At 37.7% G+C, this 19,393-nt stretch overlaps 1 protein-coding gene across 1 annotated transcript in view; it reads right to left on the reverse strand.

Moving 5' to 3' along the window:
- TTN (titin) overlaps positions 1-19,393 on the reverse strand; it is a 242,029-nt gene that overhangs the window by 65,978 nt on the left and 156,658 nt on the right. The window contains exons 176-215 of the mRNA XM_074911579.1: positions 19,051-19,320; positions 18,654-18,956; positions 18,229-18,531; positions 17,689-17,876; positions 17,486-17,600; positions 16,644-16,928; positions 16,200-16,351; positions 15,918-16,065; positions 15,609-15,786; positions 15,391-15,512; positions 15,011-15,298; positions 14,624-14,920; positions 14,320-14,506; positions 13,597-13,712; positions 13,200-13,499; positions 12,661-12,960; positions 12,458-12,563; positions 11,160-11,356; positions 10,749-11,054; positions 10,378-10,656; positions 9,242-9,541; positions 8,837-9,139; positions 8,369-8,743; positions 7,968-8,270; positions 7,207-7,506; positions 6,822-7,118; positions 6,437-6,721; positions 6,053-6,346; positions 5,364-5,663; positions 4,949-5,257; positions 4,668-4,858; positions 3,755-4,184; positions 2,951-3,259; positions 2,393-2,541; positions 2,269-2,301; positions 2,040-2,169; positions 1,640-1,939; positions 1,235-1,552; positions 848-1,144; positions 435-734 (exon numbers count right to left, since the gene is read on the reverse strand). Of these exons, the coding sequence (XP_074767680.1) occupies positions 435-734; positions 848-1,144; positions 1,235-1,552; positions 1,640-1,939; positions 2,040-2,169; positions 2,269-2,301; positions 2,393-2,541; positions 2,951-3,259; positions 3,755-4,184; positions 4,668-4,858; positions 4,949-5,257; positions 5,364-5,663; positions 6,053-6,346; positions 6,437-6,721; positions 6,822-7,118; positions 7,207-7,506; positions 7,968-8,270; positions 8,369-8,743; positions 8,837-9,139; positions 9,242-9,541; positions 10,378-10,656; positions 10,749-11,054; positions 11,160-11,356; positions 12,458-12,563; positions 12,661-12,960; positions 13,200-13,499; positions 13,597-13,712; positions 14,320-14,506; positions 14,624-14,920; positions 15,011-15,298; positions 15,391-15,512; positions 15,609-15,786; positions 15,918-16,065; positions 16,200-16,351; positions 16,644-16,928; positions 17,486-17,600; positions 17,689-17,876; positions 18,229-18,531; positions 18,654-18,956; positions 19,051-19,320 (9,963 nt within the window). The remainder of the gene's footprint in view (positions 1-434; positions 735-847; positions 1,145-1,234; positions 1,553-1,639; positions 1,940-2,039; positions 2,170-2,268; positions 2,302-2,392; positions 2,542-2,950; positions 3,260-3,754; positions 4,185-4,667; positions 4,859-4,948; positions 5,258-5,363; positions 5,664-6,052; positions 6,347-6,436; positions 6,722-6,821; positions 7,119-7,206; positions 7,507-7,967; positions 8,271-8,368; positions 8,744-8,836; positions 9,140-9,241; positions 9,542-10,377; positions 10,657-10,748; positions 11,055-11,159; positions 11,357-12,457; positions 12,564-12,660; positions 12,961-13,199; positions 13,500-13,596; positions 13,713-14,319; positions 14,507-14,623; positions 14,921-15,010; positions 15,299-15,390; positions 15,513-15,608; positions 15,787-15,917; positions 16,066-16,199; positions 16,352-16,643; positions 16,929-17,485; positions 17,601-17,688; positions 17,877-18,228; positions 18,532-18,653; positions 18,957-19,050; positions 19,321-19,393) is intronic.

Raw genomic sequence — 19,393 nt, forward strand, 5'->3', positions numbered from 1 at the left:
CTCAGCCTAACCTTGGATGTTTTAAGAATGATTTTCTCTTGCCAGCCTAACGTTCCTTCTACTTCAGAGGTACCCTGTCTAATTTCTCTTTCAAAACTGAAGGCAAGAAATAAACCCTTCCTGATCTGAGAGGTCAACAATGTCTCAAATACAACAGAACGACCTGAATCTTATCAGATAAACCATTATTAATATATTTAAACCTTAAAACGCATCCTTGATTGCATTTTAATATATAACAAGGAAGGAGAAAAGTATTTTTTTAAGTACTACATGTGCTTTTAAGAACTAACTACTTATGCTAAACTCTTCAAGCTATTCTAGAAAATTTACTTATGTAAAGAGAGAAAAGTAGTAGTGGTGTTTAACAGATGCTGTACACATACTAGCATATAAAAACAACTGACATAATTTGAAAGCATATTCCTACTTACTGAAAAGGTTTCGTGCTGTTTCTGGTTCACTATCCAAAGGTTCTCCAATACCAAATTTGTTTTGTGCCATAATGCGGAACACATACTCATGGCCTTCCATCAGCTTGGGAACAGTGAATAAGCACTCCTTAGGCTCATTAGTAACAGGTACCCATGTCCTCCTATTTGCTTCTTTTTTCTCTATAACATAGTTTGTAATCTTAGAACCACCATCATCTAATGGAGGAAGCCATGATATTGTCATTTTATCAGCCAAAATGGATTCAAATTTAATAGGTCCCACTGGAGGTCCTGGACGACCTAAAAAATAAATTTTTGTAAAGAAGAATGAATTAAAATGCCATTTTAAGTATCACAAAGTATCACATGAATACTATTGATTGATGCAATGCATAAGAGTTCTTGATATCTACCCAGAACGTTTAGTCTCATCTCCTTTGAAGCAGTTCCCAGATTATTTACAGCTGTTATAGTATATAAGCCTGTATCACTTCTGCGAGACTGCTGAATCAATAAAGTGCAAGTATCTTCACCAATGATCTTGTTGACATGTTGATCATACAGCACTGGTGTTTTGTCATCTGGTTTCTTTGGAGAAGCTTTTAGCCACGTTAATGTGGGGAAGGGTACACCCTTTATCTTGGCCACAATGTTAACATCTGTTCCTTCTTCAACCTCCATAAATTCTTTGAGTTCAATAGATGGTGGACCTACAGTGAAATGTTGAAAAAATTAACATAGAAAAATACTTCATAATTTTAAAATGGAATTTGTATTTACTGGTATCAGTTAGTACTTACATGTCTGGTCTTTGACAACAAGTGGGCCAACAGTGGCTGAAGGCCTACTAGGACCTGCTATATTTACAGCTTTGACCCTGAATTCATATTCTCCACCTTCTACAAGGTCCTCAACAGTAAACTTTGTTTCCTCCACGTCACGTCTGTTGCATTGCTTCCAAGTCTCTTTCACTTCTCCAGTACGATCCCAGCGGAGACATTCCACATTATAATGTGTAACAGGAGCTCCACCATCATTCTTCGGTGGTTTCCATGTCAAGCTCACTGTGTTCTTGGTTACAAGGCCAATCTTTAGTTTAATAGGTGGATCAGGAGGATCTTCACAAACAAAACAGACATGTGAATATATCCATTGTACAGTACCATCTGGTTTTAAAGAATTTATTTGACTTTTATTACACTTACGGATTGGATCTCTGGCTGTGGTGCGTTGGATGGTTTCTGCAGGAGGGCCAACACCAAAACGGTTTTCTGCACGTACTCGGAAGAAATACTCTTGGCCAGATATGAGATCAGGTACAACAAAGGATGTACTTCCACAGTTTGCATTGACTTTAGTCCAGGCCTTTCCATCAATATTTCTTTTCTCTATAACATAGCCTCTAATTCTATCTCCACCATCATCATCTGGCATCTTCCATGAAAGTTTACAACTACCTCTTGTGATATCGCTTACTTTTAGGTCTTTTGGTGGGCCTGGGACATCTGTTAAGGTAAAAGCACCACAGAAACAATTTTACATAATTATGTAGAAAACCAAGACTAAAATCTAGTATTTGAACACTTCAACATGTATAAGCCATACCAAGCACATTGACTCTGACATGCACAGTTTTTTGTCCTGCTTTGTTCTTTGCTGTAATACTGTATCGTCCGGAATGACTTCTGTTGCACTCAGGGATGATAATCACTGAACGTGTATCAGTTGCTTCCACCTGTGTATTACAGAAAAAAAGAGAAGTTATAGACCAACTTTAAATATTTATGTTTGAAAAATGCAACAGTACTAAAGTTATAAAAATTGTTTGCTTTACCTGAGCTTCTTCAGGTACATTATGACCTCCCTCCTATGAACAAAGGGAAACAATGTAAATATAAAAGGAGATAGGCTTAAATGTCTAGAAACACATGTAGAAAAAAGCTTTTTCTTTTACTAACCTTTGCTGTTGTCTTGGCTTTTCCTTCAAATTCCCAAAATGTTTTTGGAACTGGACGACCCTTGATAACAGCTGGAATTTTAATTGTTGTGCCAGCACGACAAGAGAGGAAATCCTGTGCTCCAATATCAAGGAAGATTTCTGGCTCCTCTGCAAAAATATTTAGTATATACATGTTAAGAGATACTGAAAGCAAATTTCTGTCAGCACTGAGCTAAACCCCCCCACAAATATGCAGATGTGTTTATGTGAGAAAGGCTGGGTGTGCAAAAAGGAAGCTGGAGAGTATATGAATAGAAAAATTTGTCATAGTAATTTCTTCATAAAATAAACATTATTTCCTTAGTATGACTGTAGATGCTTATCATTTTTCCAATGGATCCTGCCCTGGTAATGGTCATCATGTCACTTTCAAACAATGTGTGTTAATCTTTTGTTATATTTTTGTGTAATTGTTTGTTCTGTTTTGACTTTGGCTTGCTTGGCATCGTGCTTGAACATTCACAGCAGTAGGTGGCATTTAGATATAAATACCTAAATTAATTCCAAGAACACTTACCTAGAATATCTTGGACAGGTATGTCTGATGTTGCAGGACTTGGTTCTGACTCTCCAGCAGCATTTACAGCTTTCACCCTAAATCGGTATTTTCTGAGCTCTTTCAAGTTGGGAACAACACATTCACAAGTAGGAAAGAGTTTGTCTCCCTCATTCACCTTCTTCCAGTCAGTACTACCTTCATCTTGCATTTCAACAATATATCCCTTTATAGGACTGCCACCATCCTTTTGTGGAGGCTTCCATGCAAGAGCTACAGATGATTTGGTTTTGTCTTTGACCTCTGGGCAAGATGGTGGACCAGGCACAACTTGTAAAAAAAAAAGAGCAAGTAAAAATTACCTAACAGTTAGTGTCTGCCTATATTTTTCTGAACAGTTTCTATAAGAACGCAGGTATTTTAATTTTCTTCTGTCATACATAGTGTATAACGCTAGAACATACATAGAGATATTACATATATTATTAAGAGATACTTAAGGTACAAGGCATAAATATTGAACTCTAACAATAAAGAAAATAATATGAAAATCTGATTCTGAACTCAAGTTTATCCAGCAATGTTTGAATTGATGTTATTACAGTTTAAGGTTCATAAAAGAGGTAAAAAGATGAAATTAAAGCTAATTATTTTTAAAACAGTGAAAAACAGAGTATCACGAAACTACTTTGTGTCAATATTTTCTTTTTGGTTTAAAGAAAACAAAACATGGGAGTAATTGCACTAAAATCGATATAAATAATAGTAGCACATTCTGGTTCTGGTATGATGTCCTTGAAATAGTCATGCAAATTATATACTTACATATGGGATCTGCTGCTAAGGCAGGATCTGATGGTTCACTCGGAGGACCAATTCCAGCAAGATTTTCAGCCATAACTCTGAACTGGTATTCAACACCTTCAGCCAAACGAAGCACATTGTACTGTAAACCTTTTACTGATGGTTTTGTTACTGGAGCCCTGTTAACACGTGACCAGTAGACACCTCCCACCTCTCTCTTCTCCAGCCAATAACCAGTTATTGGGCTGCCACCGTCATTCAGAGGAGGTTCCCAAGTCACTAGCATTGATGATCTGGTGCGATCTAAGATTTTTGGCTTTCCAGGAGGTCCAGGAAGGCCATAGGGATCCTTAATAACAACTTTTTCTGAGAGGCATTCATCACTTATTCCATATTTGTTTACAGCCCGGACTCTAAATTGATATTTTTCATTTGTTGCAAGATTCCATACCTGAAAAATAAGATTTAAATAAATACTTGTCTACTTTCAGAATAAACTTATTTGAAGTTATGCAGCAGTTTTTGCTTTAAGTTCTGTCTTGGAATCCCTTTGATATACCTATGTTTATGCACTACACAGCTGCATGTAATGCCTCAGGGATATTCTTACTTCATGTGCATAGGACCAAATATAAATAAAAATGTCTTTTTTTTTTTTTTTTTTTTTTTTTTTCAGTTGGCAAAGCTATCAATAATGCTGGGAAATGGAAAGGAAGATGTCTTATAAACTCAGCTGAGATTAAGCAGCAAAAGAGAACATTTTTTTTTGTTTTGTCACATGAGGAAAACACACATACATAGATGTGCAACATTCATCCAGTAATTCTTCAGTCTAAATAGAGCACGAGCACAGGTATCTATGCAAGTAGCAGTTTTCATTAGATGTGTACTATTATTATTTTTTATGTATTCATAAAGATATCATATAAATTACCCCAAATCTTCTCTCAACAGCACTTTTGGAGACTTCTTCCCACTCTGATTTCTTCCTACTAGCATCACGTTTCTCAATAATGTAATGGGTAATTTCACTACCACCATTATCAAGAGGTGCATCCCATGTTAAATAGCATGATTCTGCTTTAATATCAGAAACAGCAAGATTTCTTGGTGGAGAAGGACGATCTGTATGGAAGTAATGGAGCATATAACTAAATTAAGAAAAAGGCAAAGCATGTTATTAGCTGTCATTTTATTCAAGTGTTGCATCCTTACCATACACTTCAACATGCACATTGCGGAATGCAGTGCCGAGACGATTGGAAGCTCTCACAGTGTAAGTGCCTTTATCATCCCTCACTGCTGCAGGCAGAATAAGTTCAGTTTTTGCCTCACTTCTAGATACTTCTTCCTTGGTTATCTTAAGTGCACTGGATGTTTGGTCAATTAAAACTTCATTCTTGTCCCATTCAATCTTTGGCATTGGCAGACCCGTCACATCAGCAGGAATGTTAACTGGTTCTCCTGCCTTCACTTTGATGGTATCTCCTCTCACAGCCAAGCGTAATGTAACAGTTGGAGGTACTGAAAACAAGAAAAAAAATGACAGAGTAAGGATGGAGATGAAACAAAGAAATTGCCTTGCAGTGTTCTGGAGATATTTGTATGGATTTCTTTCAAGAAGATATACCTTCATCATCTTGTATAACTACATTTAGGGGCAATGATGGTTCGCTTTCTCCTATAGCATTGACAGCTTTGACACGGAATTCATACATATGAAGTTCATCAAGTTTTTCAACAAGAAGAGATGTTTTTGGACAGAGCCTTGCATTAACTCTTTCATAGTCTTTTGAATCATGTCTTCTCTTCTCAACAATATAACCTAAGACAGGACTGCCACCATCACTACGCGGAGGCTTCCAATCAAGGGTAATGCTTGACTTTGTCCTCTCTGTGTACATGAACCTCTCAGGTGCTGTTGGAGGACCTGTTAACACAGATAAATCATAATGAAAAAAGCATTTAAAAAATAGAGAATTTTAAACCATATAGTACAGTAGCTCTGGCTTTTTAAAGCCAGAGCTTTAGTATGCAAAGTACCTGAGTATGATTATGGATAGTAAAACTTTCTCATGTATATGGATAAAAAGGTAACTAGCAGTGTCTCAGTAGACATAATTACATAAAGAACCATAGCAGGTTTACAGAACTGATTCAGAATTCTGTCTGAAGTAATTAATTTAAGGCAGATGCCTTATCCAGGTAGTAGAAAAGTAAATACACTTTCTGTATAGAAAGTAATCCTCACAACAATACTAGTTTATCAACCTATAATTAAAAATTGTTTTAAAAACCCCATAACATTAGTCATCTCACCTAGTGGATCAACTGCAAGAATGGGTCCTATTTCAACAGGTGGACCAGTACCAAACTTGTTCTTGGCGCTAACACGGAATTTATACTCCTGCCCTTCAACTAGACCTGTAATATCACATTTAGATCTCTCTGTGTCTATAGCTAGTCTCCATGTGTGCATTTTCGCATCTTTCCGTTCAACAATGAAGCCTATGATATCACTGCCACCGTCATCTTCAGGATCAGACCAGTTAAGCAAACACATTTTTCTGTTTGTGACCACTGGCTTTAGGTCAAGGACTGGCCCAGGAACATCTGGAAAACAAAATCAAACAAGTAGGGTAAAGCCCAAAGATTATCTCACTATAAGAAATGCTCAGTTTATTTAAAAAATATTTGTCTTACCAAATACTTCTACTCTGGTTCCTGCAGATTTGGAACCACTGCTGTTGGTAGCAGTAATTACATATCTTCCATGGTCTTTCCTCAATGCATTCTTAATGGTTAATTCAGATTTTGTGCCAACATTCTCAATAACAACTCGATCTTTGTCTAATTCACCGTCCTCCACAGTCCATGCAATGGTGGGAGTAGGACGTCCAGTCACAGTAGCAGGAATCTTAATAGTTTGCCCAGCCATGATCTGAATGCCTGCTTTGACAGAAACATCCAGCTCAACAGTGGGAGGCTCTGCAGAACAGATACAAACAGTTCGTTAATTCAAGGGAGAGATTCAAACAACAACTTCTAAGCAGCTGGACATTTCTTGAAAATAATACAATTGCAATACCTTTAGGTTCTGCAACTGTTGTGGGTTCAGTTTCACCGGGTGGTCCTTCACCAGCTGCATTAAGTGCAGTAACACGGAGTTTATAGTCTGCACCTTCTCTGACTTCTTTAACAGTATACTGTCGAACCTTAATGGGTTTCTCCGTGCAACGTGACCACTCTTTTACTCCTACCAGCTGTTTGTATACATGGTAGCCAGTGATATCTCCACCACCATTGTACACAGGAGGTTCCCATTCTAACTCAATAGAAGTTGAGCTTGTATCAGCAACCCTTGGAATCGGTGGACCAGGTGGCACTATAAATAAATAAGTGTAAATCAAAGTTAAAGGCTATGAATCCTATTCTGTCACCTGTCTGTTATTAGCTTCTGCTAAGCTACTTACTTATTGGGTCCTGTGCAGTTTTTGGATCTGATGGTGGACTAAATTTACCAGGGCCAGCTGCATTTTCAGCACATACTCTAAAGATGTAGGTTAATCCTTCCAGAAGTCCTTCAACTTTTAGTTCCAGAGCATTCACAAGGTTCCTGTTGACCCGAGCCCAGTGAGTACTATTAATTTCACGTTTTTCAATCCAGTATCCTATGATAGGGCTGCCATTGTCTTTTGGTTCATTCCATTTAACCAACATACTGTTGCTGGTAACATCTTGCACATCGGGTTTATTAGGTGGATCTGGTGGAGCTGAAAAAAAGAATTGCAATTTTGTCATCACTGCTGTCTTCTTCAGAGCTTACTCAAAGCTAAGAGAGAACTAAAATATGAGAAATGGCTGATTTATAGTCATTTATGGTTCTTCTGCTCTTTCTCAGAAAATTTGATTCCTAACTGCAATCAGTGATCAAACTTGCAGTGGTTCTCTGTTTTGGTAAAAATATTAGTCTACTGAACACAGAGAATGTCAGTATCTAGATGAGTGTTTTAAGTATGAAGTTTTATGACAGTGATTGTCAGTCTTATTTATTATTGAAATTAGAATGTTTTCAATATTTCCCCTTATTTCAGTTGTTCAAAATGTGCAATAAATAATAATTGCATTCTTCAAGTTTCCTCTGGGAAACATTCACACAGATGAAGCTGAGTGTTCTAAGAGCCTGTGTAGTTTTACATTGGTTTTCTGAAAACATTTCAAAATTAAAACTTACAGAAAGGATCTTTCGCTATCATTGGTTTTGAAACACATGGTGGCCCTGGTCCAACTCTATTTTCAGCAAATACGTGGAACAGATATTCTTTTCCTTCAATCAGTTTTGTTACATGGAATTTGCAATGTCTGAGTGTTGCACTGACAGTGACCCAGCCCATTTCAGCTTTTGTATTGTCTTTCTTTTCCAGTACATAGTTTAGGATTTCACTTCCACCGTCATCAAGGGGAGGCTCCCACTTGCAAATGACAGAATTTTTCCTCACATCTTCAAATACAAAGTTGACTGGAGGCCCAGGTATATCTGTTAGTAAAGCAAGAAAAATGATGAGTACTCCTCTTGTGCACTTCTTACCCAACGTTCTGAACAACTAGGTGTTTTTGAGGACATTCATTACATACCTAACACATTGACTTCACACGAGGCTTTTGCAACACCATGATCATTTTCTACTTTAATTGTAAATGTGCCATGGTCAGCTCTGATGGAGTCACGAACTGATAGTACAGATTCTCCTTCTTTATGGTTGTCAATACTCATACGTTCTGGCAGTGAAAGCTGGAAAGGCTTCTCTTCTTCAGCTTCACCCTTCTTCTTCCTTGTATATGTTGTTACTCTCTTTTTGATTTCCTCTGGTCTGACAACTTCATCATTCCTCAGCCAAGTGATAGATGGATATGGTGACCCTGAAATATGTGCCTCAAGTATGATCTCATCACCTCTCTTCACCTCAAGGCCAGATTGTAGGTTTGCAGCCAGGAAGACTTTTGGAGCCTCTGTAATAACACAGAATGATAAACAGAGAGTAGAATCTTCCAATATATTTGAGGATGTATGGCAATTACTACAATCAAATGAGCAATTCATACCAATAGGATCCACAGCTTTCACAAAAGGAGTAATCCGAGAAGGCTCACTGATGCCAGCAGCATTCTCCGCACGAACACGAAACTGATATTCCTTTCCTTCCTCAAGACCTTTAACTGGATAAGTTAATAGGGGTACAAGGTATTCATTGCATCTCTCCCACCTCTCCTTGCCCTTAGCGAGCTTTTCTATTATATAGCCCATAATCTTGCTTCCACCATCAAACAGGGGTGGTTTCCATGTAAGTGTTACTGATTTTGATGTTGGATTATGGACCTCAAGGTCAACAGGAGGATCTGGAGGCTCTGTGAAAGAGTAGCAAAAGAGGGATCATATGAGAAAAGAAAGTATGAAGATTTTGGTTAAAATTCAATTTACTTGATTAATTAGTAGTAAAAAATGCTTACGTTTTGGGTCTTCTGCAATGATTGGGTTTCTTAGTTCAAGGTATTCACCTCCTCCAATCTTATTGACAGCTTTAACACGGAAGTAGTATTCACTGTTTGGGATAAGATCTTTGACTTGCCATGAAAGCTTATTTTCACCAGACATGACTGGGATATATGTTCTACGACCAGCTTCTCTGCGTTCCAGAACATAATGCAGAATAGGAGTACCACCATCAAAGTCTGGAGGTTCCCAGGATACTTTACAAGAATTCTTTGTTACTTCGCTTGCCTTAATGTCTTTACACTGTCCAGGTGGACCTGTTGCAAATAAGAATAACAAAATCAGTTAACTAAATAGATGGAAAACTGTATTCCTACAAATATGAAATTATATTGCATTTCTTTGCAGAAAACAGACCAAACCCACAAATATTGGCTACACAGCATATATATAGGAATATATGTTCCTGAAGGTGAAAAAATATTCAGAATTTTTATAGGTTTTTTTATATTTTTGGTTGTTGGGATTCTAGAGGACTTTCTGCAAGAGAATGGACATGTGAGAAATCCTGCGTGAGAACAAGACTGATAAGAGCCTCAGCCAAGCAAGAATGCAATAAGGATGTGACCCTGAATGAGGGGGGAGAAACTTGACGAGACAAACAACCCCTGGAAGGGGTTGGGACGGAAGAGGAAGTTACACAAGGCGGGAAGCCTGGCAAGGCTGATGTGGCACTTTTTATCCAATCATAAGAAGGTTTAAAGAGCGGGCTAAGTTAACTGTCCAATCTTGAGGACTTGTACTGCATGTTACTCACGTGTGCGGGAGAACGTTATAAAAGGGCTTTCTTAGTTGTAATAAACGGGCATTGCTTGATCACATTGGTCACGTGCATGCTCAGCTCTCCCGCATATGGTGACTATTCATAATAATCAGGCTTTGAGAGGCCATTGACTAGTTAGACCAATGGGGTTAAAGTGTTTTTTTTTGTGGGATTTTGTAACATTAATGCCTTTATGGCAATTTATATGTGTCTGAGTTGAAGTGATTGCTCCATATGGCAGAAAAGAGATTTTTCTAGTTCTTTCTTCTGTCAGCTGCAGGACTCAAGTGAGGATAAGTGTATTTCACAGCATGGAAGAAGCTTAGTTACCTATGACTTTGACATTGACTGAGCCAGTTGTTGATGCCAGTTTGTTCTCCAGTGTGATAGTATAAACACCAGCATCAGCATGAACACTGTCTATGACTTCGAGCAATGCAGAGGTGTAGTCACTCTTCATTGTTGTTCTGTCACCAGCTTTCAACTCTTTGCCATCTTTGTGCCATGTTATCGTTGGGGATGGAACAGCTCTGAAGGGTATAGGGATACGTAATTTCTGTCCTTTAACAACAACAATGTCACGAGTTTTTAGATCAATGGTTGGATTACCTGTAAAAGAAAGTATAACATTACTAGAAAGTTGCCAAACACCATTCTTTTTTCAGTTATACAGATCTGAAAAAGAAGGAATTTATTCTTACAGTCTGGGTCCTTGGCAACAACTTTTTCTGAGATGTCTGATGGCTCACTAGCTCCAACAGCATTGACAGCTCTGACTCGAAGCACATATTCCTTGTCTGGAACAACACCTTCCTCCACTTTACATTTTAGATCTTTTATTGGACGAGAATTGATTCGCATCCACTTTTCTGTTCCTGCTTCGCACATCTCAACATTATACCCAATAATAGGGCTTCCACCATTCTTCTCAGGTGGTTTCCATGCAATACAAATGTGGTTTCGACCTGCATCTGTGACATGCAAATCCTGAGGTGGTGAAGGAGGGCCTGCAGAAATGGTAATGAATTCTGTCATTTTTATCCCAGAACATCAGTCCTACAGAGTAGAACTGTTTCCATAATCCATACACTGTATATTATACTATTACTTACTTGTGGGATCTTCAATATGAATAAGGTCGGTTGGTTCACTGGGATGACCACAGCCAGCTTCATTTTCTGCGCGAACCTGGAACTGTACATCTGTACCTTCAATGACATCAGTCACTCTGAAATTGCAGTCTGGACCAGCTGTCTTGCCAGCTTTTACCCAGCGAGTGGCTAGTTTTTCTTTCTTTTCTATAACATATCTGAATAAATTAGGGAAAATACTATTAGGCACTTGAAATATGAACACTTCAGACTCCTTGCTCAATAAAACAGATAAAGAGAGATTAGCATAGTTTGGCCAATGGAAAAGTAGAGAAAGTAATGGGTGACAGATTTAATGATATTTACTTCACACAACAGCCATTTAATCCTGGTAGTCCTGGTAGGTCTTGGACATAACAGGGTTGACATTAGTGACAGACCCAATTCTGAAAGCCAGTTCCTGAACTTCTGCTGTGTTCTCAGGTTTTAGAGCTGTAGAGGTAAAAGAACTTCCATGCTATACTTGTATCCTTGCTAGTTTGGATCTCAGTGGTTAGTCCACTGAGAATGTTCGCAGATGTTATCTGCGAGTTACTCGGCTGTCAAAATTATGCCTATGGTAGGCTATGGGAAAGTAATGCAAATAAAGTGACTTATGTTGCTTCAGGCAGACCTCTGGAGTTGTAATTTTGTTTAAGATCTGCTTACTGTGATTGGGAAGGAGAGGAAGAGTGAAAATATAAAGAGGAAAAATATAACTGGCATTCAAGGTGAATTTCAGAGGACAGATACTAGAGAAACCGAAGAAAAGGAGAAGTTAGAAGCAACCCAAAGGAGTAAAACAGTCTGTTTGAAAAGTGTAATAAAGAAGCGAATGAACAGAAAAGAGATGAGGCTTCATCTTAGCCTAGTGTATACAGTTTGAATGAGAAACTAAGTCAGAAGGAAAATGTAAGAATATTACTTGGTAGATGGGTCTAAGTGGCTACAGCTCTGGAGGCACTGAAGACTATGGTTGCATTAATTTTTTAATATTTTATATACACTTCAATTTAATCTGATTTGATTAGATGCTTTTTTGAGGATGTTGACACACATCCATTTTTCAGGCACGTTAGGTTATTTATATTTGCATAATGTCCACATTTTAAAACCAAACAATTACTTTGACCACGTGGCTTTTTTTTTTTTTAAAAACATCCATCCACATCTTTTTCATATGAACAGTGTCAATTCAAAATGTAAACATTTCAAGAGAAATGTCTTCATTCATGAAAAGATCTTAATCTATAGGAAACCCCATACTAAAATGACCTTACCTTTGAATTGGTCTGCCACCATCATTCTTAGGTGGTTCCCATTTCAAATCAACATGGCCTTTTGTCACTTCAACTATTGTAAGAGCATATGGAGGCCCAGGGGTTGCTAAATGAAAAAATACACACATTAGAAGAATAGGAATCCATTACATTACACGTGAGCTGTTTCTACTGGTCACTCAGTAAACAAATCTGAAACTTACTGAAAGTATCTTTAGCAAGCACTGAATCTTCAATTTCACAATAATCACTCTGTCCAATGGCATTTTCAGCAGCCACACGGAACACATACAATGAGCCTTCTGTCAGTGGGCTCACTGTGTACTTGGTATCTTTCACTGTTGTATCAACTGTCTGCCAGCCTTTTCGCCTTACATCTCTCTTTTCAACAATGTAGTTGGTAATTGGGGAACCCCCATCTTTTTCTGGTACAGTCCATTTAAGATCTGCTGTGTTTTTAGTAATATTAATAACCTCAAGCCACCGAGGTGGTGAAGGAGGATCTGTAAAATAGAAAAGGTAAACCAGGTTGTTAATTCCATCAAAGATCTTGGAAGACAGGGAATACACCAAAACTATTAAAACTTTCTATTTTCTTAGCTGAAGCAGGGCAAATATAATTATTATTTCATAAGCCTTCCAAGAGTTCACTCGGTAACTACAGAGATAGCCAGACATGGGGCTTTTTTAAAGACACAGACAGTGTCTTTGCAGTAGCAGCACATTTTGAAACAATACTCACAGAGCCTCTCCTTGCACAGCACAGGGTCACTGGGTTCACTGGGCTCACTTTCGCCAGCCTTGTTCACAGCTCTTACACGGAATGAATATTCTTGTTTCTCCATAAGCCCTTTGAGGAAGTGTTCAGTTGTGGGAACTCCTTCAGCTACTCTCACCCACTCATCTGTTCCAGTCTTTAGTAGTTCAATGACATAAGATTCAATCTTTGCCCCTCCATCATGTTCTGGCTTTGTCCAGTTCAGGAATAATGACGTCTTGCCAACATCTTTCACAGTTGGTTTTCCAGGAGGCCATGGTGGATCTAGACAGGAGTGCAATATTAATTACGTGATTGAAATCAAATAATTGTTTTTGTTGTTAATTAAACCACTGAACCATTAAAAATGTGTTTATTGTACCAATTGGGTCTTTCACGAGGATTGGTTCTGTTTCCTTGCTTGGTTTTCCAGGTCCTGCAAGATTCTCTGCCAAGACACGGAACTTATATTTCTTCTTATTTGTAAGACCTTTAACTCTGGAAATAAAGATTAAATTTTATTAAATCAATTCTACTCATTAACTCATGTTTAAAACATTATTCTCTCTACTCTTTGCACTACAGTTTTCTTGGACAATCTGAAAATGCCCAAATTACTGCTAATGATGTTTTATGAAATGATGAACATTCAAAATAGGTATATAGTCCACAGTAAAATGGTGCACCATGATATGTTATATAATATACTTGATGTATAACATATAACATGATGTATAACGCATCACATATATGATATGTTATATACTTGTTAATACAAGTATCAGAAGACAAAAAAACCCCAGAGTTTTTGCAAATTGATACTTGAGATGGCTATGTCTGCTATTTTATAATGTCTTATGAATAATTACGTAGCACAGACATTAGTAAGCATAACATTAAAAAAAAAAGTGATGATTCTCTCTTCTGTAAAGACATTCTTCTTTAAACTAATTATCAAAAAAGTATACCACCCAATGTTAGTTGGATCTAAAGTTATGGAAGCAGGGAAAAAAGAGTAAGAACAACGTAAAACTCGTTTAAAAGGCTACTGTTACATTTTTATGTGTCTGTGATCTATTTCAGACTAAACTGACTAAAGTCTTACTTAAATGTCGTATCTTTCACCGGCATTTTATTGCATTTTATCCATTTATCCTGCTCAGGATCATATCTTTCAACCCAGTAGCCAGTTATGGGGCTGCCACCATCTTCATCTGGTTCATTCCATGTTAAGGTTACTGAGTCTTTAGTGACCTCTGTAGGCTTGAGACCTGTTGGAGGGCCTGGTGGATCTGTATAAATGAATACATTTTGAAAAAAAGAAAAGAAAAACCAGAACCATCACATACATGTTTTCTTTTTCCTTGTTAAGATATTGTAAAAAATTAATATTAATTTAATTAACTAACCAAATGAATATTTTGCAATGATGGGGCTACATTGTACTGGTTCCCCAATACCATACATGTTCTCAGCACTGACTCGGAACACATATTCTTTATGAGGAGTTAAATTGGTAGCTCTGAATTTTGTATCCTTAATAGTTGATGACAACTTGTGCCATATTTCACTATCTGTAGCTCTTTTCTCAAGGACATAGTTGGTAATTTTAGAACCCCCATCATCTCGTGGAGGATTCCATGTCAGAAGGCAGGATTCATTTGTGATTTCTGATACATCAAATGCAGCTGGTGGGCCAGGTTTATCTGTAGAGGACAAGAGGTGAATGTTAATTTTCTGCTTGTATACCTCATTATGTTACTAATGATTTTTACAAACATAAAATACATGCGTACCAAGAACGTTAACTTCAACAACAGCAGTAGCACGTCCACTGGAATTTACAGCTTCTATAATATAGGTTCCACTGTCACTCCTCTTACTGTCTGTAATAGTGACTGTAGAATGATTAGGTTTGGTTTCAATGGTGATTCTGTCATCGGGTCTCAAAATTTTGTCAGCCTTGGTCCAAGTAACCTGGGGCTCGGGCTTTCCAGTTACTTTAGCTGGCAGCTCAATTTTAGTTCCAGCTTTCACAGTAAGTCCAGCAAGAAGTTTCACATCTAAGAAAATTTCTGGAGCCTCTGATTTAGGAGAGAATAAAAATGTTGTTATAGAAACACTATTTCAGAGACTGATAAAGTGTCTATTGTAACTCAGTGATTGAAGTAATTACCTTTTGCATCAATGGCTTGAATATCATCTGTTGGCTTACTTGGCTTGCTAGCTCCTATTCTATTCAAAGCTTTAACCCGATATGCGTACCACTCTCCTTCCTTGAGTTTTGTAACTTCCATTCTATTCGTTAAAAAAAAAACAAAATCCAGATATTTAAAGTGCTGAGGACGGCACAGTTAGTTGAAAGTTTATACATTCTGATGTTAATTTTCTTACTTTGTTTCAACAACAGGCTCCCCACATATCTCCCACTTGTCTGTGCCACGTTGGGATTTTTCTACCAAATAACCCTTAATGCGGGCACCACCATCATATTTGGGAGGGTCCCAGGTTAGGAAGATTCCTTTTGATGTTGGATTTCTCCATTTAACATTCTCTGGTGGATCAGGCACCGCTATCAAAAATTAAAAACATACAGGGTCTTAGAAACCAGTCTAAGAAAGAATTTTTTAAATCTTATTTTGAAGAAAATCAGCATGATTTCAGAAACACAATATCAGCCACAATGTGAAACAGTTGACTCACTTGCTGGTGTTGACATATTCACAGGTTCATCAATATATGCAGGTTCTCCTGGGCCACATTTATTGCATGCAGAAACTCTAAACAAATACTCTTTTCCTTGGATGAGGTCAGGTACAGTGAACTCTTGGTCAATTACATGATCCATAACCTAAAGAGAAGGAAGGCTCCAATGTATTTCTAAAATTTATTTCCAAAGAGCAATTGCCAAAAATAAGACACAAAACTCAGTAGCACATGTGGAAATAGTATAGCAAAAAGAAATTGAAATAAGAATGAACTTACTTTGCTCCATGTTTTCCGGCTTACTTCACGTTTTTCAATTATATAGCCAGTAACTGGACTTCCACCATCATCTTCTGGAGGTTCCCATGATAGCTGCACTGTGTTCTTGATTATGTCTAAAACTTTAAGTTCTCTTGGTGCACTTGGACGAGCTAGAAATCACAGAAATTCTCTTCATTATGTAGTAATCAGAATTTGACAGATGATCTCTTACGTAATCAATCTGTCAAAAGACTTACTTTTCTTAGTCATTCTTCCTTAAACAGCAAAGTTGGATATTGAAAACCAGAAAAGAGTTATTCTGGAGGATGTATTTCTAGTTTTTAGTTATACTGTAATATTCTTGGTTTACCAAAGTTGTGTGATTTCACATTATTAACCTAATTAGATTTTAGCAAGGCAAATATGGAATATTATTGCTAGAACATATACATTTCTACTTACCAATGACATTAACATTAATTTCTCCTGAAACAGATGACACAGGGTTTTCTAATGTTAAGGAATAAATTCCCTTGTCTGGACGTTCACTTGGAGTAATTACTAGTTCTGCAAAGGAGGCAGTTGTCTTCATTGTTACACGATCGCCCTCTTCTAAGACTTGGTCACCAAAAGACCATGTGGCAGTTGGCACAGGGTAGCCAGTGATAGGAACACGGATCTTGATTGGCTCTGGAACAATAACTTCCAGCCCATCTTTAAAAGCACTTAGGTCCATTGTAGGTCCAACTGGAAAAAATGAAAAATGAATTTGATGAAGTAATTTCAGATGCTCTGAATATAGCTAATAATAGCTGTGTTGAGAGGCTGATTCTGACTGTATGTCAGCCTGCAGGTTGGAGCTGTCTATGCCTAGCTGTGGGTTATCACTCCCTACCTCTCCTGGCTAGAAGTTTTTTAGAAATAACCGAGATGATAACACACTTTAGCATTATCGAGTAGATCTAATTTACCCTTTAATACAAAGACTTTGAATTGTTTTGATTTTTGTCTTTTTTTTGTCTTCTCTGCCTTTCTCTCCTCCTGTTACCTCCCACCTTTCACAAAACTAGGTTAGGAGACAAAAGGTCATGCCTTGTTCTTCAGGAAACTTAATAGGTATCTCCCTAATAGTAGAGCTAATTATCTTCAGAATTCCTAATGGAGGAGAAATAGCTCAGAATCTCATCAGGCTAAGGCTCTTTATACTAGTTGACATCACAGTTATCTAGTAAAAAATATACATATTACTCAAAAGATACACTTTAATTGTGTGTCTTAATCTGATTATTTAGCATATGGCTTACCAAAAGTATCATCTGCAGTTAATGGTCCAATAGCCTCCGCTGGGTCAGACACACCAGCTGCATTTTCTGCTGAGACTCTGTAGTAATACCTGGATCCTGGTTTCAAACCAGTTACCTAAAAAGCACAAAAGTTACATTTAGTAACTTATATTAAAGGTGATCTACACATTTTGAGTACTTTGTGAATGAATGGAACATCTTACCTTATAAGTAAGAGCAGGTACTAGTTTTGGGTTACAGCGAATCCACTTGTCTGTTCCTTCTTCTTGCCTTTCAACAATATAGCCTAAGACTGGACTTCCTCCATCTTCGAGAGGAGGCTCCCATGTGAGCTGCACTGATGACTTAGTTTGATCTGAATGATCAAGGTTAATGGGAGGACTGGGTCTCTCTGAAAATAATTTGAGAAATATATTTTTGCAGCAGATAAAGGATTATGGTTCTGCATATCAGCTGTCTATACATTAAAGTAGTCTTTAAAGCCTTTGCATAGCTTTTTATAAACCATTTTTAAAACTGAGGTTTGATCCTAATTTCAGAGCAAAACTGTTTGGAGTTCTTACTGAACCAAATGGTAGCAAGGTACTCCTGATATGTTTGAAGGACAAAAGTAGGAAAAATATAATTGTACATGGTATTTGCAGCACACATTTCTCAGCTGAACTGCCCTGCACACATAATATATAAACAGTGAAAATGTCCCCGTCTCATAATGCAATCACAATCAATGCTTGCATACTTACTGATTGGGTCCATAATTTTTACTGCACGTGTAGCAGGACTTGGTTTGCCAACTCCAACCATGTTTTGAGCTCTTACTCTGAAGAAATATTCTTCATTTTCTACAACATCAGTTAGGACAGCTGACAGTTCATCAGCTCCAGTAGTCATAGTTGGCTCCCATTTGATGGAACCTCTGTTACGCAGTTCAATAATGTAGCCAGTAATTGGGGATCCTCCATCATACTCAGGTGGTTCCCAGGTAAGTGTAGCTCCAAACCTGTTCACGTCGGTAACGTCTACATTTTGAGGAGGACCAGGAACATCTGCATTTTATTTTAGGGGAAAAAAAGGAAAAACAATGTATGTGGTTTTACTTATTGCTAGAGTTTATACTGCTTGTCTTATACTGACATCAAACTTCGAGTTTTTCTTAACTTCTGCTTACCAAATTTGCTCTTAGCTTCCACAGGTCTCTCTGTTTCCACTGGCTCACCAGTGCCCACTCTGTTCCGTGCACTAACACGGAAGAGGTATTCAACTCCTCCTTTTTGAAGTCCAGTAACAATGTATTCACAATTTTCAGCACGATCCGTGACCGTAATCCAGGTCTTACGCTTGATATCACGTCTTTCAACAACGTAGCCTATTATTTTACTTCCACCATCACTTTCTGGTTCTTGCCAGGCGAGGCCAACTTCACCATCATAAGTTTCAGTGACTTCCAAGTTTCTAACTGGGCCCGGAACATCTAACAAAGATATGACAATATTTTAGAGCATTGCATCTTTTTTTTTTTTTTTTTTTTTTTTTTTCCAAAAGGTTTTAATAATGTGAGTACTTACCAATGACCTCTACATTGATGAATGCTTCTGCCTGGCCATGTTTGTTTCGGAGTATAACCTTGTACCTTCCCTTATCTGATTTCTTTGCTTCATAAATTTTGAAGGTAGTGCAGTCAGTTGTTGTATCAACCGTTGTTGTGGGCAGACTTTCTTCCCCTTTCAACCATTCAGCTTCTGCTCTTGGGTAGGCATCATATGGAACAGTCATAGTCAGAGGCTTCCCAACATCAACCACAAGGTTTTGATCACCAGTCTTGATTCTAGGTGCAGCTAAGGAAGATCAATGTGACAAGTAAGTACCTACATATTTAAAAATATTGATATATTTGTGTAGTCAGCAAAG

The sequence above is a fragment of the Athene noctua genome, chromosome 7, assembly GCF_965140245.1.
Source record: "Athene noctua chromosome 7, bAthNoc1.hap1.1, whole genome shotgun sequence".
NCBI classification, from domain to species: Eukaryota; Metazoa; Chordata; class Aves; order Strigiformes; family Strigidae; genus Athene; species Athene noctua.